Source organism: Microcebus murinus, chromosome 19, assembly GCF_040939455.1.
Source record: "Microcebus murinus isolate Inina chromosome 19, M.murinus_Inina_mat1.0, whole genome shotgun sequence".
NCBI classification, from domain to species: Eukaryota; Metazoa; Chordata; class Mammalia; order Primates; family Cheirogaleidae; genus Microcebus; species Microcebus murinus.
In genome coordinates, this window is record NC_134122.1 from 14,697,160 (window position 1) to 14,719,815 (window position 22,656).

The 22,656-nt window shown below is 47.6% G+C and overlaps 1 protein-coding gene across 1 annotated transcript in view; it reads right to left on the reverse strand.

Moving 5' to 3' along the window:
* Nucleotides 1-22,656, reverse strand: part of BMERB1 (bMERB domain containing 1) — a 107,135-nt gene that overhangs the window by 35,667 nt on the left and 48,812 nt on the right. Inside the window, exon 2 of the mRNA XM_012790218.2 lies at nucleotides 3,706-3,829. Within this exon, the coding sequence (XP_012645672.1) occupies nucleotides 3,706-3,829 (124 nt within the window). The remainder of the gene's footprint in view (nucleotides 1-3,705; nucleotides 3,830-22,656) is intronic.

A 22,656-nucleotide genomic window follows, 5' to 3' on the forward strand; every position in this document is an offset into this window, starting at 1 on the left:
TGCCTTTGCATTCTAGAAGAGCAAGGCAAAGAGAAAAGGGGCCCTCGCTTTGGGAATAAAGATAACAGAATCTCTTGGGGTTGAGGGCTCTGCCTCCAGGATGAACATCGTGGGTTCGAATACCTGGTTCGCCTCATGCTAGTTGGTGACGTTGAATAAGTCACTTTCTCACCTCCGTTTCCTCAATCCTTTTTTTTTTTTTGAGACAGAGTCTCACTTTGTTGCCCAGGCTAGAGTGAGTGCCGTGGCGTCAGCCTAGCTCACAGCAACCTCAAACTCCTGGCTCAAGCAATTTTCCTGCCTCAGCCTCCCGAGTGAGTAGCTGGGACTACAGACATGTGCCACCATGCCCAGCTAATTTTTTCTCTATATATTAGTTGGCCAATTAATTTCTTTCTATTTATAGTAGAGACGGGGTTTCGCTCTTGATCAGGCTGGTTTTGAACTCCTGATCTTGAGCAATCCACCTGCCTCAGCCTCCCAGAGTGCTAGGATTACAGGCGTGAGCCACCGCACCTGGCTGAGTTTCTTCATTCTTAAAAACAGAAGGAATAGAGCCATCGGGGTTCTTGCAAGAATTCAATAAGCTAAAATAGGAGAGCAAATGCGTGCAACGTATGCAGCGCACCTCGTGGCGTATCAGCACTTTCGGTAAGCTGCAACTCTCGTGTGCTCTGTCATGTGCCCAAGGTCGCAGACCAAAGAGGAGGAAGAGCCAGGATGATTCCTGAGGCCACGTCGCTCGAGTTCTTGCCAGTTCCCTGGGAATAGGCAAACCTCCCTCTTCTTCCTCACTGTCCTGGCAGGAAGACAGGGAGAAGAGGCAGAGGCCGTGGATCCCGGGGAAAAGGACAAGGCAGAGCGGCCAAGACAAGGGAAGCCCGAGAAAGAAAGGCTAATTCTAAACGCCAGGGTGTGGGGTGCGGGGTGCGGGGTGCGGGGAAGGCGGCGGACGCTGGACCCGTTCTCAAAAGTCAACTCTCAAAAGTCAACGTGGCAGGAGGCCGTGAATCGAGAGGCATCGTCGACCATGAAATGGGGTCTGCCCTGCACACGCTCCACGGGAGCTGATGGAGATTAGCGTGGTCACCCCGGAGCAGGTGTGACAAAGCAACCTCGCTGTGGTGATTACAGATGCAGTCACTGGGACTATTTCAGCCAAGGGCCGTCACGTTCCTGTCACTCGGAGCTTCTCGCCTGAGCCTGAAAAATGCTTACGGGGCCTGAAATTTTCTCTTTCCTACTCTATGCTGAGGGGACGTGTGTGTGTGTGTGTGTGTGTGTGTGTGTGTGTGTGTGTGTGTGTGTGTAAGGGGGTTGCTGGGGTAAGGATGGAATGTGAACAAATAATTTATTGCACATTTGACAAATCTGAATGCACCTAACAAGTGCCGGGCACTGTTCAAGATGCCAGGAAGATACAACAGTGAGAAAGACAGATAAGGTCTCTGCCTTCGCTGAGCTTACACTCTTTAAAGAATTATCGTGGTAGATATAGTTCCTTCCTCCCTCCTTCCTTCACTTAATAAACATTCTGGAGGCAGACTGCATCCTAGCTTGGCTGCTCATTAGCTAATGCAGCCTTGGGCAAATTTCTTAACCTCCAATTCCTTTTTCTCTAAAATAGGGATAAGAACAGGACCCACCTACAGCTATGAAAGGACAGGGGCTGAGAAAGAGCTGGGAAACTGGACTTGGTCCATGGCCTGTTGGCCTGGAAGGCTGAGGAGGATGGATGGAGTCTGTCCACATCTGAGTGTGCTGTGTCCTCTCTCCTGGCACCTTAGTGTCCACCATGCGTGTCTGAGATCGGCAAGGCGGGTGCCCCTCCCGCAGGCCACACACTCACTGTACAAGGCTGGGCCTGAGGGGAGTGTTATTTTCATCCAATATTGTCATCCAACACTCCAGCAAGGCTTCTGGGGGCCCAGGAGTGGGCCCCTCCCCTAGAGAACATAGTCAAATCCCTGATCTATGTTCTGACTACACTGCTGTCCTTCTGCATCCTTTAGATGATTTCATTTATTCAAGTGTCCACTGTGGACATTTGTCCCTGAGTGGCTAGACTCACTGGCCTGATGAGGAAATTCAGTGAGCTCACAAGTCAAGAGTTTAGTGCAGTGCCTGGCCCAGAGCTAGCGCTTAGGAAATGTTGGCTATTCTTGTCCATAAGCACTCGCTGTTTGCCAGGCATGTGCCAGATGCCGGGAGTAATGCATGCGTGTGCGTGTGTGTGTATATGCATGCACACTTCATGGGCACGTGTACACACATCTAAAAGGTCAGTAAATGCAAAGTGGCAGCCATTGTTCCCGCAGCAGCAAAAGCAGCAACCCTCTTGAGCACCTTCAGGCTGTAATTTAAATCACAACTATTCTCTGCCTTCCTCTTTAAAAACTGGGAGGATTGTTTCTGAATGCTTGAGTATCATTTCAGCTGATTTCCAGACAAAGGGAGGATACTTCTTATCCATAACGTGGAAAGGTCCTAGAACCTTCCTCTGCGGCTCCTGGGAGAAGGGACTGTGCCCATGAAGCATGTAGCACAGTCTGGCTCACACAAAGAGCTGAATAAATGGCAGCTGTGAATCTCACAGCCTGTTTTATGGGACAAGAGAGAAGGTCTTACAATGCGTAGATGGGTTTTGAAGGCAGGAAGAGCTGGTTCTGAATCCTAATCCCCACCCCACCCCCCCATTCACTAGCTGGGAAGCCTTGGGCAGGTTGTTTAACTTCTCCGAACCTCAGTCTCCTCATCTGCAAAATGGGATAGTCATACACCTGGCCTCATGGCATTGTGAGAAGTTAGGGACAGAATCGAGAGGGGCTCAGTGCCTGCCTGGAAGGGGTGACGTTCCTGCTGCTTTCAGGGGAGGTCGGGTGGGAGGAATTTTCCAACTAGACTGCCTCTTTTGTTTTGTTTTTTTTTTTTTTGAGACAGTGTCTTGCTCTGTCACCCCAGCTAGAGTACAGTGGCATCATCATAGCTCACTGCGACCTCAAAACTCCTGGGCTCAAGCAATCCTCCCACCTTGGCCTCCCAGAGCGTTAGGATTATAGGTATGAGCCACCACGCCCAGCCCAGGATGCCTCGTAACCCTCTGTTTTTATTTTGTTTTGTTTTTAAACTCTCATTGTTTATCTGCCAGAGCCCAATTTTTAAAATGGCAGTTTCTCTTGAAAGATGACGCTGTGCTCTGTAGATAATGGACGTTCAACTCACGTAATGCTGAGGTTGCTAATGACCCCAAGAGGGGTGTTATTATTTTCCCCCATTTTACAAACAAGGGAACTGAAGCTGGAAGGGCTTAAGTAACCTGCCCAAGCTGACTGGCTTTTGTTGAGCTCAGGCTTATCTGAGACTAGTGTGTGTGCTCTGAACGACCCCAGCACAAGGGGGACCACCTCTGCGTCCCCACCTCTTTCTCCTTCTCCTTCCCCCTTCTCTGATGGGTAACACAGAAAGCACCTGGGCTTTGGAGTCAGAGTAGACGGAATTCAATCCCAACTTCCAGGTCTTGCTTAAAATGGGCAATGACAATACTCGCTTCTCTGGGTGGTAGTGACAATCAAATGATTTTTTTTTAAATGTACATAAAATGCCTTTATCCCAGTGCCTGGCACACAGCTGGCAATCAGTAATTACTAGGTTCTCCAGGCCCCTCCCCACCCCCACCCTTCCTCTTCGCTTCCCCACAGCACTCACATGAACCTGAGCTCAGACTCCCGTCGGACTAAGACTTCCCGGAGACGCTGGATTTTCGCCATCTCCAGCTCGATCTCCTCCGGCATCATGGTTGTCTCTGCCATGGAGATGATGTCCAGCTGACCTGTGCGGGAGACAGAGACGCAGGTGTCAGGACCCGGAGGCTGCCCCGGTTCTCAAAGATTCCCTCATGACCCACCAAATCATCACCCCAGGGAACAGGCTTGCTCCGAGACTATCACACACCACGAGGGCACACGGACCTGGGCCTGGGCTGCAAGCGTGTATTCGTGCGTGGGCCCTGCAGAGACTGGAAGACACGTTTTCCACGGGAACCCTGTGTGATGGCAAGTGGAGGCTCAGGTGGGCTCACGGAAACCTGCTGAAGGCTTTGCCAGCCCCCACCTAGCCCCAGCTCCTGAGCTGCTGTCCCCCTGCCCTCGGCCACTCCTCCCTGTCCCAGCCTCCAGGACCAAGGCTGACTCGAGGCAGAAGAAAGTTTTATAATAATTTTCTTATGGTAACACTAAGTAATGTAAGCAATAGTAATACAAAGTAATACAAGTTTGTCCTAGAAAATTCAGATAATACAGGTAGGCAAAAAAGAACAAGGTAAAAAGTCATCTGTAACCCACTGCCCGGAGAGAGCCACCACTAACATTCTGATGGACACTCTTCCAGTCTGATATAGTCAGAGTTCTATCCACTGCCAGACACAGAAAACCATACGTAAAAACCATATATATTACCATATATATAACCCTATACATGACCTCACATAAAGACACTACATATACATGTGTGTGTGTATTAGTCTTCCTGGGCTGCCATAACAAAATATCACAAGCTGGGTGACTTACGCAACAGCAATTTGTTTTGTCACAGGTTTAGAGGCTGGACGTCCAAGACCAAGGTGCCAGCAGGGCTAGTGTCTGGTGAGGGCTCCCTTCCCAGCCTGTAGACAGCTGCCTTCTTGCAATGTGCTCACATGGCTTCTTCTTATGTGTCAGGGAGGGCGGGGTGGGATGTAGGGTGCAAGCTCTCGGGTGTCTCTTCTTATTAAAACAAGGACAAAGTCTCCAATTTCACATTTTCCCTATTCACCCACCTCCCCTCTCTCCCACTTGTACAGTTGTTCCATGCCGCCCTCTCCAACTCAACACTACCTACCTTCTGCACTCATCTGTGTTGTGAACTCTTAGAAAATATAAAAGAAGCAGACATTGCTCTGAAATGCTGAACTGAAAGGGCAGAAAATCTCCAATAGGCCTATGACTGTAAGGCCAAAATTTCCTTAGAGGCCCCATCTCCAAAAACAGCCACACTGGGGGTTAGGGCTTCAACATAGGACTTTTCATAATGATATGCATATATGTATGTATGTATGCATATGTGTATATATACATAGTACCACATATATTACCATTAACATTTTGGTACATATTCTTCCAGTGTATATATGATAGTTTGTATGATTATAAATTATATGTGTTGTATGCATATATAGGGAAATATATATCATTTATATGTATAATATTATATACAGACATGCATATTTTTAAGACAAAAAATGTACACAAATGTTAGTAGTTAAAAATGTTAATAAATGCATGTGTATACACACACATATCCACCATTATATATGTATACACATATCCACCATTATATAGGTCTTATTTTTATAACAGGAAGTTAAGGTCACACCATTTCCTTACTTGCTTTTCTCACTTTTGCCTGTCTTTGGATGTTCTTCCTGAGCAGCAGTGCTGAAGGGTAGGTAGCTTTCTATTTGTGGCTGTATTACGAATCACTTAGTCAATCCGCAGATACTTAGGTTGTTTCCCATTTTTTCCCACTATAAACAGCCCTGGGATGAGCCTTTTCAAAGCTAAATCTTTGTACACATCTAAGAGGTTCCTTCAGGCTACACTCCCAGAGTGAATGGCTGAGTTTTAAGGGATGCAATATTCAAGGCTGTTTACAGGTAGTGAAGTCTTGGGGGAGGAGATGTTCTTGCTTTCCTCTGAGACCAGTGTCACATCACCTGTATCTGCTAACTCTTTGCACACCTACCCCCAAGATCAGGCCCCACCCCATACCTCAGTTCTCTTGCCAGACATTGTCTTTAGAAAGTTGCCCTCTGTCTACCTGCCTGTCTCTGGCCCATGACCTGGGGCCCCTTCCCCACACAGGGCTTGGGGCACTGTGATCTGCAGACTTCCCTGAAGTCGGGCTCCCAGGAGCCCGCGTGCCGTGCCTGTCCATCTGGCCCTGAGCTCACCAGCAGATGGCAGATTTTTGGTAAGTTGGCACACCCTTCCATCATCTACCCCCTAACTCGTCTGTTCCATGTGGCAAAATGACCTGTCTCCCCTCCACCAATCAAAACTCCTATTCATTTTCCTACAGAGTCAGGAGAAAGATAATTCCCCATAGTCGATGCTCACACTGAAAGAACTGGCCTCCCTTTGTTCTGAGACAATTCCCAATTTGGAAGAGAAATAATGACACAGGCAATGGAAAAGGCCAAAGAAGTAGTTGGGGAGAAGAAATTTCAGCCTGCTGGTCATAGGCCTGTTGGAGACCTTCGCCCCTTTCCATTCAGCATCTCGGAGCAATGTCTGCTTCTTTTATGTTTTCAGAGAGCTCCAAGGTTTCACACCATGGACGAGCGCAGAACATAGTGCAGAATTGCTGCAGAGTTGGGAGGGGGCATTGAACAACTGTGTGAGCAGAAGGGCAAGAAGGGAGGTGGGTGAACGGGGAAAACGTGAAACTGGAGAGACTCCCAATCGTCTCCTCCCTGCCTTCTAGGGCTGGCAGGCCCTGAGGACTCTCCGGCCTTCTGGGTGAACAGGGAGATGCAGTGGAGGGAGAGGAGTATTAGAAAGAGAAGGAGGGAGAGAGGTCAGAGGAGCTGTCTCAGGCTGCAGCTGTCTACAGAAGAGTTGCAGGAAATTTTCCACGTGATGTGCTAGGTAAAGATCTCCATGGGGTCATCAGGTTAAGCTTCAAGGCCCCTGGGATCAGATTTGGGGTCCTACAGCCCCAACACCATGCCAAGATGGCTCCTGGGATTGGAGCAATAAGGCCCGGCTTGAGGAAGGCACGAAGGAGGGAGGGGTAAGATAAAGATATTAATATTTATTGAGCATTACTATGTGCCAGGATCCAACCAGGCTACAGGACTCTGGGCATGGGGCAATTGAGGGTTGCGGTGACCTGGGGGTGGGGGGTGGGGGTGTCTTGGAGTCACATGGCCTGGGTTCAAATCCCAGCATGGCCCTCACTAGCCGTATGACCTTGGAGAGTTTGTTGCCCTCTCAGGGGCTCAGTTTCTCCTCTGTACCATGAGGACAGCAAGAGAGCCCTCCCCGCAGGGCAGGTGCAAGGCATGAATGAACCCAGGCATGCCGTGCTCTATGCATGGTTACAATCGCCCTCGTCACCGCCATGGCACCTGCTCTGCCTCGCCTTCTCTTTTAATCCTCGCCACAAGCCAGCAGGGTTGGTATGTTCTCATTCACACACACAGGAAACAAAGCTTGGAGCTGGCCGGGGAAAGGGCTGCGCCCATGTCTGGCTCCAGATTCACGCTCTTTGTCCCATCCCTGCTATCTCTGGTCCATGCAGGTGTTCTAAGTCCACACCCTCCCCATTCGTTCACATCTCAGAGGTAAAGGTGGTGCCATAACAAATCACCATGACCAGAGAGGCTTAAAACCACAGGGATTTGAGTCTCTCGTGGTTCAGGAGACCAAAAGTCCAGAATCAAGGTGTTAGCAGGGCCATGCTCTCTCCAGTGGCTCTAGGAAAGGATACTTCTTTGTCTCTTCCAGCTCCTGGTGACTCCTGGCAGTCCTGACTTCCAGCTCCTGATGGCTCCTTGGCTGGTAGTAGTATCACTCCAACCTCTGTGCCTCTGTTTTCATGTGGTCTTCCTCCTGGGGACTCTATGTGTCCTTTCCTGTCTCTTTCGATGCAGGGCCCACCCTACTCCAGTGTGATCTCATCTGGATCCTTAATTACCCCTGCAAAGACCCTATTTCCAAATAAGGTCACAGTCTCACATTCTAGATGGACATGAATTTTAGGAGGCCACTAACCCACCACAAGGACGGATGGCCACCAGCTTGCAAGCTCCCTGCCAGCACTGTCACTCTCTCCAGGGATTTTGGTTTGGGCACACGGAGCACAGCCTTGGAAACAGCAGGTATCCCAGGAAGCAGCCAGGGGGTAGAGGAAGTACACGGGGGAACAGGAGTCTGGCAAAAGCCAGGTGGAGGCCGGAGTCAGAGATCCTCGTTTGAGGCCAGTCATCTGCTGCAAGACCTCAAATGAGTCTTTTTACCTCTTAGCATCATTTTCCATGTCTGCACAATGGGGTTCGATAGTTGCCACATGCTGGGGGCTCTATGTGTATTATCTCATTTAATCCCACTTTACGGATGTCAAATCTGAGGCCTAGAGGAGGAAAGTGACTTGCCCAATATCACACAACCAGAATATTGCAGAAAACCCAGCTTGCTTGCTCACGCATGCTCTCTCTCTCTCGCTCTCTTGCTCTCCTACACCCCCCAATCCACGTGCCCTTAACCACATTTTACAGCCTCCTGGTGAGAGTTACATGCATTTGTGGATGTGCAAGTGCACAGTTAACCACGCCACAATATGAGCATCCTCATTTCTCACATCGCGGTTCAGATGGGCAACCTGATTTCCATGGGACAGATGCTGAAAATGGCAACACACCCTGGGGCGAGGCGTGGGACGCAGAAAATTAATCGAGAACTGGCATTTTACCTCCATCCCTGGGGGAGGATGGAGGTAGCAGCTGCCAGGCACCAGGTGCCAAGATGAAAGTTTAGCTTTGATCTGGGGCAGAGAATGGGGCTAACTGTTGAAACGATGCTTTCCTTCCTGGAGAGAAAGGAACAAAGTCTAAACCACAGATCGGATAGGAAACAGAACCCCTTCTCATAGCCAGGCACTGTGCTGGGCTCATGCAAGCCTCACCTCATTTACTCTTCACAGCACCCCAGGCCAGGGGTTGACCAGGCACCGCCCACTGGCCAAATCCAGCCTGATGCCTGATGTTGTCAGTTAAGTTTTATTGGAACATTAGTCACACTCATTTATGTATTTTTCATGGCTGCTTTCGTGCTCCAACAGCAGAACTGAGTAGCTACAACAGAGACTACAATAGCTCAAAACGCCTCAAATGTTTCCCACATGGCCCTTTACAGAAAAAGTCCAGGTTAACAAACCCAGGTTTACCCCGGAACAATAGCAGCTAACCTTTAGTGAGCATTTATCACATGCCAATGCGAACTAAAATAAAATCGTAAAGCCCCGCCAACTGAACAGACACCCACAACCGCTTGTGGCCAAGGGGACTCCAGAAAAACCTTAAAGCTGAATTCCTGGCCATGAAGGGAAAGGAGATTGGACTCGCTGCCAACAATAAGGCACTAAATTATTACCAGGATCTACGGCCATGCAAGGCAAAGTTCAGATCCCCAACAATTTGCTTAAGAGATCACCTGAGGCAGTACGCCTCCAGTGGTTTATCTCTGATTAACAGACTTCCTTATCTTTAAACATCCCCAGCCTTTAGACAAAGTTTCATTTCCTTAACCAATTACAACTCAAGTACTCCCCTTCGAGATGCTCTGCCTTTTCAGGGCAAACCAATGCACACCTTCTATGTACTGATTTATGATTTTACGTGTAATTCCTGTCTTCATGAATGTGTAAAACCAAACTCTAACATGGCCACCCCAGGCACATTTTCTCAGGACCTCTTGAGGCCACGTGCTCCAGGCTGGCGGTCACTCGCATTTGGCCCAGAATAAACCTCTTTAAATTATTTTACCGAGTATGGATGATTTTTCCCCATTAACGCCAGGATCTGTGCATTACCATATCGATTCTCAAAAGGTCCTGCATGGTCAGTGCTGTTATCCCAGTTCACAGATGAGGAAATCAAGGCTAAGAAAAAAGAGTCAGTGATGGGGCCAAGATTTAAAAGGAGATCTGCCCTACTCAGAAGCTCTTACTGTCATCAATGATATTCACGTAAGAAATACCTTCCTACTTAAGAAGTACCATTGTCATCACAACAATAGGGGAAACTGAGTACACTGTATTGCTTTAGGTACTTGAAGAGTAGCTGTTCTCAAGCATTAGCAGGTAGGGTGATTATCTGGGCAGGTTGTTAAAAAAGCAACTCCCTGCCCCTTCTCCCAGGAAGGGATTATGATAACCCAGGTTGGGGGATCACATCCAAGGACCCTCATAAAAGGTCTTCAGACCAGACTGAAAATGCTGGCACAGCCCAGGAGCGGTGGCTCACGCCTGTAATCCTAGCACTCTGGGAGGCCAAGGCAGGAGGATCGCTTGAGCTTAGGAGTTTGAGACCAGTCTGAGCAAGAGTGACACCCTGTCTCTACTAAAAATAGAAAAAATTAGCCAGGCACAGCAGCATGTGCCCGTAGTCCCAGCTACTTGGGAGGCTGAGGCAGGAGGATCGCTGGAGCCCAGGAGTTGGAGGCTGCAGTGAGCTATGATGATGCCACAGCACTCTAGCCTGAGTGACAGAGCGAGACCCTGTCTCAAAAAAAGAAAAAAAAAAAAGAAAGAAAGAAAATGCTGTCACAGGACATGAATAGATGAAGACCATGCACGGTCGGTTTCTTTCCAGTCTGAACTGTGAGATAGAAGCTGTTATAGCATGATAGGATGTTCCTTTCTCCACCAGCTGTTTCCACGAGGAGGACAAGTCATGGGAGGAGACGGGAGGGACATTCAGGCTGGCTAGAGATGACGGGCGCGGCAAAGCTCCACTGAACGTTCCGCAGCACAGCCTGTTTGCTGTGTGGGGACGGCCAAGCACCAAGGCACAGAAGTCCCCAGGGCTCCCACTGCCATCACTGTCACTGAGCTTCCAGGAGCTGAGTCACTTCTGGGGGAAGAGGCAGCTAAATCCATCTTCCTATCCTCACATGCCACCCCAGGGAGACACGAGCTTCACGAGCAGCAGCAGCAGCAAACGAACACTAAGCACCCGGGCAGGACGAGGACACGCCAGCAGGTTTCATCATTTATCTTGGAAATGTAAAGCTACCCAGGGACAGGAATGGTGGAGGTCATAATGGATGAGGGCTGGCAACCTCCTAGAAGCTTCCAGTTTAATTAGAGAGTGGTAGGGGACCAAAGAGAAGCCTTCCCTATTCTGTCTATTCGAACTGCGGGTCGTGGCAGGAACTGAAGCCCAGGGTGTCCCGCACAATGTTTGCTTTTGCTTCTCTTTCATGATAGCAACTGGTGCAGTGCACGCCCAGGTGCTCACTCATATAAAGCATTTGCTGTGAGCTGAAAACTAGCTCTTATCAATTGCTCTTTCTAGATTAATAAAGTGAGGCTTAGAGAGGTCATATATGATTGGCCAAGGGCACTCAACCAATGAGTGGCAGAGCTAGGACTCAAACCCACATCTCTCTGATTCCAAAGCCCATGCTCTAAGGTCAAAGGGCTACCGAGTAGTGTTTCCAAAACTCCAAACGCTGCATCGAATTCGCCACAGCCACGTATTGTGGACACTATCATGTATACAGTATTTCTTCACATTGACTTTTTTTACTCAAACTCCTTAAATGAAATATCATATCACATCCATACATAATAAGTCGTTGTGATTTGGCATAATTCAAAAACAGCCATACAAATAAACCTGATGAAGACAAAGCAACGTTATTAAATTCTGGCTAAATACTGTGGCCTGCTCAAGGTTCAGATTGAAGCTGACTTTTCTGTCTTAACAAGGTGCATTAGCAAATACTAGAGGTGTTCAAGGCAAACTGGCATCAAATCGAGACTTTCTTTTCTAGGTAATCAGAAAGTTGATCACTGGGAAAAAGAGAATGGCTTTTCTGCAATGTCATTCACTGTTCTTTGATGCTAGAAGCATCTGGGAACCATGGAGGCACCTATCCCACCCATGGAAAGCTACTGCAGAATGAAACTCCAGCTCTTAGAGTTGGAAGGGTCTTCGAGGTCATTTGGGTCAGCCTCAGATCCATGTTGAATAGGATATGGAATGACTTGACAGGATGTCAAGGGTCCCTCCACCAACAGCAGTGGGCCCAAGCCAGAGCGCCAGAGACCTGGGTGTGGAGGGCCTCGGTGAGGGGAGGTGGGATTTCTCTCACCCTCGCTCTCCACCCCCACTTCCGGGGCTGGAAGGCCTTTGGTGAGGCTGGAGGAAGAGACAGGGCTTATTGACAATAATGCCGCCCCATCTTCCTGCAAGAGGCAGTCGGGGTTGGCGAGAAGAGCGCTTGTCTCCGAGACGCTCCACTATGAACAAGCCTAGTGATAAGCAGGGCCTCAGAGATCAAACCATCCCTCCAGGAAGGAGCTGGGATGCCAGGGGAGGGCGGGAGGGTCAAGAACATGAAGGGAAGGGGAGGGAGGCAGAGAAGCCTCAGTCCATCCTCAGGAGCCACGAGGGAAACCGAGTCGGGGGATGGTGGGAACTTCCCTATGGAACCAGGTTCTGCCCGTGTGGCCTCCCAGGTGTCCCAGACCTAAGCGGTACAGGTGCAAAGATGTGACGAAAGGGGCAGAAGAGGGCATTTGACGCCCTCGACTTTTTCAGCGAGACAGGAAATTAGGATGAGGGTGGAGAGGCAATGAGCAGGAGAAGAGAGGGAGACAGCCAGTCTGGGGACAGATCCTGGGAGTGCCTGGGGCTGGAGACAATAGTTCCTTTCACAAGAGAGACATAGCCCAGGTTCACTGTGTGGAGTATAATGAGAGAACATCTGAAGGTTCATTCTGAAAGCACAAGAACACAAGCTAAAGCAAAAGCTTCAACTCACCTCTGCCCAGCAGCCCATAAGCAATTCTTTTCTTTTTTCTTTTCTTTTCTTTTTTTTTTTTTTTTGACGGAGTCTCAGTCTGTCACCCAGGCTAGAGTGCAGTAGCCTCATCATAGCTCACTGCAATCTCCAACTCCTGGGCTCAAGAGATCCTCCTGCCTCAGTCTCCCAAGTAGCTGGGACTACAGGGGTGTGCCAGCACGCCGGGCTATTTTTCTATGTTTAGTAGAGACAGGGTATTGCTCTTGCTCAGGCTGGTCTCATACTCCTGACCTCAAGCAATCCTCCCGCTATGGCCTTCCACAGTACTAGGATTACAGGCATGACCCACCTCGCCCAGCCCAGATTGTAAGCATGTCTCAAATTCGTTCCTATTGACTATGACATTTAGGGCTCGATCATTCTCTGCTGTGGGGGCTGACCCAGTGTGCAGTCCAAAATCCATCTCCCTGGGCTGCTCCCGCACCTACTAAATCAGCATCTCCCTGGAGGGGCCGCCGCAAGCTGCCCTTCATGAAGGTGATTCTTCATTAAACTCTCTGTGCCTCTGTTTCTTAAAACCAGGAGGGTAATGATGGCATCTACCTCCAAGGGTTGGCATAGAGAGGTGTCAGCTATTCTTACTCACATTAAAGTTGGGGAAACATTGATTTGGAGAGAGATGCATCGAATTCTCCCCAAGAGCGGGAAATACAGGAAACCGAGAACAGGAGAGTGAACGCTGCGGTCATAACCACTCTGCCCAAATGCCAGCCGAGAACTGGAGGGAATAATGAGGCAGACAGAGATCATCCGGCCATGCAGGGCTCTCCTCTCTGCAGACAATCACTGTTCATGTTGATGTCATGGTCGCGTTGCCTCCCCAGCTGAGACAAATAGTGGCTACTGTCCACACAAGGGAAGAGGAATGAACATGAGAAAGAAAGTCTATCTATGAGTTGGTCATCTACTGCTGCCATAACAAGCCAACACAAACCAAGTGGCTTAACACAACACAAAGTTATTATAGTTCTGGAGGTCCAAGGTCCAACGGGAGTCCCATTGGACGAAAATCCCTTGGCTCGTGGCTCCTTCCTCCATTTTCAGAGCCAGCAGTGGCGAGTCCTTCTGACGGAGCATCTCTCCGACCCTTCCTGTATCCTCACTTCTTTCTCTCTGGTCCAGCCTGGAAAGGTGCTCTGAGTTTAAGGACTCATGGGATTAGACTGGGCTCACCTGGATAATTCGGTCTACCCTCCCCCTCCCTTACTACCATCTGCAGCCTGATATCCTCTCTGCCACAGCTTATGAACCGAGTGTTTGCCTCCTGCCAAAATTTATATGTGGCTGCCCTAAATCCCAATGTGATGGTATTTAGAGTTGGAGCCTCTGGGAGATCATTAGGTTCAGATCAGGTTTTAAGAGTAGGGACCTCAAGCAGGGATTAGTGTCTTTATAATAAGAGGAAGAGACCAGAGTTCTTTCTCTCTGCCATGTGAGGACAGCAGCAAGGTAGGAAGAGGGCCCTCACCAACAGCCCAGCCTCCAGAACCGGGAGAAGTAAGTGACTGTCGTTTAAGCCATTTGGTCTGTGGTATTTTGTTATAGCAGCCCAAGCTGACTAAGACAGCAGGTAAGATAACATATTCCCAGGTTCTAGGGATTCAGGGATGAACATCTTTGAGGGCTCATGACCCAGTATCAGAGTCTAATGAGAGAGGAGTCCACATACTCCCATAGTAGAGGACCCCAGGATAGGGTCATTAGCATCCTCAAGGGTAGAAACTGTGGTTCATAGGGAGGGACCTAAATTCAGTGAGAGAGGTGGGACAACCACGCAGTGGGACTGCCTTCCTGCTCACTGGGCAACATCCACCCACCCAGCTCAGAGCCAGCAGCCACAGCACAGTGCCACTTAGCTGACAGTGTGTGACTTGTCTGAAGGTTGGCTCTGCCCCTTACTGGCTCTGTGCCATGGACAAGTCATTTAAATTCGTCGAGTTCCCACTTTTACAAGTTTCAGTTGTAAAATAGGTCTACTAATCCTTAGCTTGCAATGTTTGTCCATTCCATAGTAACTAGTTGTGTGGCTGGTAAGTGGGTTGCGCAACTTTCCCCACCCCTCAGTGTTCATTATCTCTTAAGTGGGGATAATAACAGAGGCTACTCTTGGTTGCAGTGAAAGCTGAACAGGAGATTACATGTAAGACTCTTAACGTGGTGCCTTGTACATCATAAGGACAGAGTGAGGACTTGGTGAGTGTCAATTATAACAACACTATGACCATCACCACCACCACCACCATCACCACCACCATCATCACCACCACCATCATCACCACTACCATCACCAACATCACCACCACCATCATCACCACCACCATCATCACCACTACCATCACCAACATCACCATCGTCACCACCATCAAAAAAGACAGCAGCCAAACTCAGAAGTTCACTACAGCTGGAGCTAGCGGTGGGGAAGGACAGAGGAGATCAGCCCCTGGGGGTCCCTTGCCCCAACTTTACCTCCTCCCTAGAACTCCCTTCACTGGGAATGCCCCCTTCATACATCACCTCATTCTGTGCCTTCTTGGAAGATAAGCACCAAAAGCCACTTGTCCCACCTGCATTATCCACAAAACCAACACTGGGCATGGAGAAGGGAGAGGAGGGGAGCAGTATTAAGGTAATGATAATAAGTTATTTTCTAACAAATACACTAGAATATTATCCTTCAAGGAATCACATTAGAATGTTCTATGCATCTAATAATATCAACATTCCTTAAGCCTTTTAAAACATTGTTTAGTGTCCTATAGAACTATCAAATCCTTTCTGGAATATGAAGAGGTATTAATAAACAAACTCTTGTATGATAATTGCTTTCAAATTGGTTTATGAACCACTCAAGAAAAGCAGTTTGCTACATTTATATTCACTTCTTTTCTTCATATAACTTGATCAACCACTGTATTTGCACAACTTGGCTCAGAATGACTTTTGGCAGTTCTAAAAACCAAACTCCCTTTCTAACAAATGGTTTATCACCATTGAAGATGTTCATAAGAGCCTGCCAAAGACTGGGACTGCAGTTCCCAGGTGGGATTTCCAGAAAGGTTTTCGTTTGAATTATGTGTGTGTTATCTCCAGGGTGAGACTTTGAAGATGACACAAGTTCTGGCACATTATAACAATCTGTAATGTCATTTTACATTACTCAGTGTCCTCTCCCCAACACTTTAAGTGACCTTCAATGAGTCACCCGAGGCACGCTGTCATTTTTCTCCCAACCCCAAGCTGCAGGGCTCAGATTGGTTTCTAAGGCCCTTTGGGACTGTATGAGAGAATAGAGTATTCTTCCTAATTCAAAGGGAACCATTTTAGGGCTGTCAAATTAAAACTGTTGAAATTGATAACCCTGTAATAACAATAAGATAATTATCCAATTAAAACTACATAAACAACTAAAGATTTTCAGGTTCATCCTATACTATTCAAGGTTCATTTTTTTTTAAATATCCTCCAGCCCTGCAGATCTCAGAATGACTTCATGAATACAGACAATTATAAATTTATCCTGAGCAGTGATTCATGCATCTTTACTCAGGCTCCCTAATGCTTCCAATTTACAAACCAATTCAGAAGCAAGTCGAGGGCCCAGGTCACGCAAGGATGGTTAGAGAACCAGATGGTGCCGCTTAAAACCATGGTTGGTGGGGTTAAAACGCTTGGAATCTGGAGGAAAATAAATTGGGACTGTCTAAAGTAATATTTCAGTTTTTAAAAATTGCTTAGCCAGGGAATCATGTGGCTCATTAAATTCCTCGCAGGCTGGAAACTTGACAGGAGAGAGAAACTGCACAGGGAACATTATTTTCCTTCATAAAGTTCAAGACCAGGGAATAGGGTGAGATCTATCCTCATCCGAATGAGAGGGGTTTGGGGGCAGGGGATCTTAGGGAAAACCAGCCAGGGAAGCCTATGCACAGGCTCTGTGCAGGCGTGGGGCGTGGGGGCCAAGTTCAATGGGAAAACAGGAGAGTCTGATCATGGTGGAAGAAGAAGGGACACAAACATGGAAACAGACAATGGATGGAAAGCCGGCACAAAAAGTAAGATGAGGCCCTAACCAGGGAGGCTCAACCACAAAGGCAAAAGCATCAGGACTGAAAATATTTAAGGATATTTTAAAAATTAACTAAAATCCATACTTCATTTAGATTTCCTTGGTTTTTATCCTTTTTTTTTTTTTTCAGACAGAGTCTCACTCTGTTGCCTTGGGTACAGTGCCATGGCGTCATTCATGGCTCACTGCAACCTCAAATTCCTGGGCTCAAGCAATCCTCCTGCCTCAGCCTCCAGAGTAGCTGGGATTACAGGTGAGCACCACCACGCCCAGCTAATTTTTCTTTTTTTTTTTTTGTAGAGATGGGATCTCGCTCTTGCCTAAGCTGGTCTCGAACTCCTGAGCTCAAGTGATCCTCCTACCTCCCATGTGCTGGGATCACAGGTGTGGCCTATCCTTTTTCCTTTCCAGGATCCCATCTAGGACCCCGACATGACATTGAGTGCTCGAGTCTCCTTAGGGTCCTCTAGACTGTGACCGTTTCTCAGACTTTTCCTTGTTTTTGATGATGACCTTTACAGTTTTGAGTACTGGTCAGGTATTTTGCAGAATGTCCCTCAATTGGAATTTTTCTGACCTTTTCTGACAATGAGGCTGGCCTTATGGGTTTGGGAGGAAGACCACAGAGGCGAATCACCACTCTCATAGCCTTATCTGAAGGGCACATGCCCTCAAGCCGAGCTGGCCCTGTGGACACTGACCTCAGTCACCTGGCTGAGGTGGTCTCTGCCAGGTTTCTCCACTCTGAAGTTTCTCCTTTCCCCTCCTCTGGGGAAGGAAATCACTGTGCACAGCCCACACGTATGGAGTGGGGAGTTATGTGTCCTTCCTTGAGAGAAAAGTATGGTATTATTTCTATAATTAAAAAAAAATGTTTCCACATTGAAAGGTGAAGAGGATCACATGCCAGTGGAGCAAAAATCCGGAACAACTTGTGTGCTCCAGTGAGAGCCGGTGGTGGGTGAAAGCCGACTGCCCAGCAACTGGGCACAAAAGCTAGGCAAAGATTCAGCCAGTTGGGATACTTTTCAGAGGCACTGATTGTTATTCTGTCCAGCGTGCCTTTTGAACCTGCAGGGCTCTGTCTCCATTGGGTGGTCCTTCCTCCGTGGGGCCTGGGGCAAATGGCATGGCTCCTCTGTCATTTGAGGGCTCTCTGCTTATTCAACATACCCGCCGCACACCAGGCAACGTTCTAGGAGCGAGGTGCACTGAAATGCAACATCTATCCTTGTAGGGAAGACAGACAGCAAGGAGAAAGATAAACAGACCACATCATTTAAGTTGACGGGGCTGCGAAGAGAGTAAAATATGGTTATGGGCTAGAAAGTGATGGATGGGGAGACTCCTGCAGATAACGGGGTCACACAAGACCTCACTGGGAAAGTGGCATTTGAGCTGACACTGAATATCCACCCAGTAGGAGCTGGGCCAGGAAGACAGAAAGGAAAGAAAGCTCAGGAGCCCTGAGAGGGGAACAAGCTTAACGTCCAAGAACAGAGAGAAGGCCGATGTGGATGGAGCAAAATGAGGAGGAGGAGGAGAGGGGCGGGAGGGGCCAGAGGATGTGAGGCTGTGGGCCACGATGAAAAATTTAGAGTTTGGTCCCAGTGATCGACCCACAGAAAGATTTTGATCAATGGAGAGATTCTACCTGATTGTATTTTTAAGAATCGCCATGTCTCCCACGAGGGAGTGCTCTGTTTGGGGCAGCAATCACAGAAATTCAAAGACTAGCCTCCTGCTCTTGCTTCAGAGCTGTTGAAGGACTGAATGCATCACAAGTCATGCAAAGCACTTGGTGCAGCCACATAGCAAGGGTGCAGTGAATGCAATAAAATAAAATGGATACAATAAGTGCAATAAACAAATGCACCCCTGCAGATATGCAGATGCCCTCCGCTCCTTCTGTCTTAGCCACGGACAACTTTACAGTTTCGGGGTGCTTTGCACAGGGTGGGACAGGCCCGAAGGAGCTGTTCCCACAGACAGAGCCGACTGGCCGGGCGTGTGGCGGATGAGCCCCACGGAGCCAGAGCACCATCCCCAGGCACACGCGCCCAGGATCACGCCTTAAAGTGAGCAGGGGTAACTGCATGCGGAATCTTGGTTTGGCAGAGGATGGAGGAAAAAGATATTGGATCTGAAATGGGACACTAAGGATAAAAGAGAAACAGGGTGGGAATGAAGGGTACCATGGGATATGCTGGAGGTGCCTAGTTATGTTTGGGGGAAGGTGGAAAAAGTTAGACTCTGTGGTGTGGGAGGAGCGGAGTAAATGTCAACAATACCTCCAAGCCTCGAAAACTCCAATGAGTCACGGAGAGCTCACGTCAGAAAATAGCTATTTTGGGCCCAGCTAGAAAGTTCGGCTCTGTCTGCCTTTGCTGTGAGCTGACCCGGGCTGTTATCTATTCAAGTCATTGCTTCCCCTAAAACAAAATTTCAATCATGCGAGTGCTGTGAGCCCGCACGGAAGATGGAAAATAAACCTTTTCACGGTGCCAGGTTTGCCGAGGCAAAAGGTCTGCTCTAAGCGAAGCTGGAACCTGCAAGAGGCAATTTTGCCAAAGGCAAAACAAGCAATTCCTCCAAGAAGATGGGGTATGAACAGCAATTTCCACTCCCTGCCATTTTGTTCAGGGCATTTAGATTCTAAATGTCACAGTGTGATGTCCCCACATGTAGTGGACATTGGTTGATTTGCCTTCCGGCATCCATTCAGCTTTCTTTGGTAACAGGACCCCCATTTCCTTTGGGGAACCAACATACACATCATTCCAAGGTCTTGAGTATTTAGTGGGGCTGACCTCACCTAGGTGGGGCCTGAGTCTCTCACTGATTTCTGCTTCCTGGCCCCCAGGGCTGGTTTAGATGGACAGGGGGTTGGAGACACACCCCAAGTACAGGCCCAGAACTTTTGTGCAAACTCTTGGGGGAACAGAAACCCTGGCATCACATGAATCCTAAGAACAAAGCCCTTATGGAGAAGAGCCAAGAGATGGAGAGCAAATTAATGATAAACTTTGGGCCCCTGGATCAACCACCCCTACAGAATATAAACCAGGGCATTCCTTTTTTGCATAAGCAGTTCAGGCTGAGTTTTTCTGTTGCAAAAAACCAAGAGTCACACAAATACCATATATCTTCTAAGAGAAATACGGGAGGAGAGGCAGCAGAGGGAAACACATCCTTTGGAGTCAGAGAACCCGAGGAGCTGTGGGCAGTCATCTTGTTCCCGTCCTGCCTGCAGTCAGAATGCCAGCGGACTGTATCCCAAACACAGTCTCAAAACTATGGCCCCAAGGCCACACCCAACCCACCACCTCTTTTGGTATAGCCTTTTGGTGAGCCAAGAATGGCTTTCACATTTTTAAATGGTTGAGGGAGCAAAAATCAAAAGAAAATAACAGATCGTAACGTTAACAAGTACACAAAACCCAAATTTCAGTGTCTATAAAGAAAGCATGATTGGAACACAGCCATGCCCGTTTGTTTATGTATTGCCGGTGACGGCTGCTGAGCTACAGCAGGGCCGAGTAGTTGAGATAGAGACCATATGGTCTTCAAAGACAAAAATGTCTGCTACCAGCTCTTTAAGCAAAGGTTTGCAGACCCCTCCCCTCAAGGGTCCTGTGACCCGGTTCTATGTTTAAAGACATCCAGGAAAGAGACATTCTGTAACTTGCCTTTCATTAAAGGCTTTAAATTCCAATATTATACCGGCAAGCTTAATTAAACAACTGCTTTTTCTCACCAGGTAAGATGGCAAGAATTGCTAATATTTTATATAAGGCTGTTTAGAAGAAGCTCCTATTTAAGCTTTTAAGGTTATAAACCAAAAGTATCATATACAATTAAAAGAACAATCACAATGGTAACAGCAATGACATGTTCAATTCTAGTAACGGTTACTTAGACCTATTTTCCCACCATCACAAAACTTCCCTTTTAACCACCTTCTATATTTGGTATAATCTGAAAACTAACCTAAGCCATAATTGAAATCAACTTTACAGTAATAATAATAGTAGTAATAGCTGTTATTTATTAAGCCTTTACTACATGCCAGGCAGACTGCTAAGCATTTTACCTATATTAATACATTTAATGACCGCAACCACTTTGTATCAGGTAGGTACTATTATTACACTATTTTGTAGATGACAACACTAAGGTGTAGAGGCAGGTTGCGTAATTTCCCTAAGGTCACACGGCCGGCAAATACTGGAACCAAGATTCAAACCCCAGTAATCTGGCCGCAGAAACAGGTCATGCCATGTGGTAGACCATCTCAGATGTATTTAAAAGAAGTGGGGATGGGGATGACAAGAAAGGTTCGCTATAGTTTGAAATTTAATTACTAGCACAGTGCAACATATACTTTCGTTGTCCTGGGAAGTATCTTTTCCATGAACCATCAACATGATCATGTTCATACAAAATAACTCCCACCCCCTCTTTCTATTTGATTGGACCAGGTGTGGGACATCTCACCCCACATGGACCAACAGGCTCCTTCCCTGAGAGTTTGGAACTGAGATGAAGATTCCAGCCTCAATTTAACCGCTGTCTTAAAATATAAACACGGCAGCTGTGTGCCACAACTTCTAAAAACCAGAGAAAGTCAGTCTTCCATGAGAGAAAAGAATAAAGGAGACATGAAGATAAAAACACAGTCAAGAGATGGAGGTGGCAAAAGGGATCTTCTTGTTCTACAACAAGCTCTAGTCCCTCCTTGAATTCCAGTGGAATCCCACCCCTGTGTTCTGTGAGACACTCCAGAATCCTTCCACAATATCCACTTTTGGCTGAACTGAATGACTTTTGGTTACCTACAGCCAAAATAATCCTCAAACGTAGCTCCATTAAGAGCAAAACAATCTGCCAGTTTTAATATTCTCAGACTCATCAGCATGGGCCTCACAAATAATGGATTTGAAGGATTTTGGATTCTTTCCTTAGCTGTGTACTAACTAGGCTGGCTCCCAAGAATAAACGGTTTGTAGGCAGAGAGACTAGGTGACTATGCCTAGAACAGTGCACAGGATGGTCTGGGAACCAAAAAATGGGTTTTAGGATTCACTTTAGTTTTCTTGTTATTTGTTTGCTTCCTTTCTTTCTGGAAAGAAAACAAATATTCTTCCTTATTCTCCTCCAAAGAAACAGGTGGAAATGGTAGTTTATACTTGGAATGGAGCGTGGGGAAATGAGTAGTGTCTCAGAACCAATTACTGAAATGATCAGAATGGATATAAAATGCTGTTGCATACTTTCCTAAGCCCAATTTCTCAAGGTGGAAATGGTTCAGAGGCAATCCAAATGCTTCTCCGAAGAAATTAAACAAGTGGGATGGAAAAAGAAAGCACTGGCTTCTCTGGGTAATAACTGGGATTTGAACGCGTGGCAAGAAGCTCATTTACAGACGGAAAGTGTGAGGGCCTGACCGGCCAGATTTGCTAAGTGACAGCAAGGTCAAGATCAGGCCTCTGGCCTCTGAGCCCAGCTCCTCAAGCCCAGACTTTGAATGACAACTGTTCTTCTACCCCAATCAGCACTCATTTCCTGATTGTCCTTTGGGGGAATGGTCACGTGACCCAGAACTTGGCCAATCAGAATATTCCACCGCCACCTCTTCCCCTCTTCCCCGCCACAGTAATTGGTCCCGATCTGGGCAAATTATCCAAGTTGGTGGCATAAGAGTCAGTTCCAGAACTTTTAATGAAAGTCTTTCCCTCGGTTTGGGATTGTACCTGACCAATAATGGAAGCTTGGAGCTGATGCTTAGACACATGTGTACTGAGGTACAGAATATTAAGGCCTGCTTGGGGTCATATAAATGTATGAGGCTCGAGGTATGCACCCATTCCCTGGAGGAGCCGGCCACTTCTTGAGGGAATGGGAATTGATAACTCTGGGCTATGGGCCTGGGAGTGTTTATCCTAGACTGCCTGAGAATGC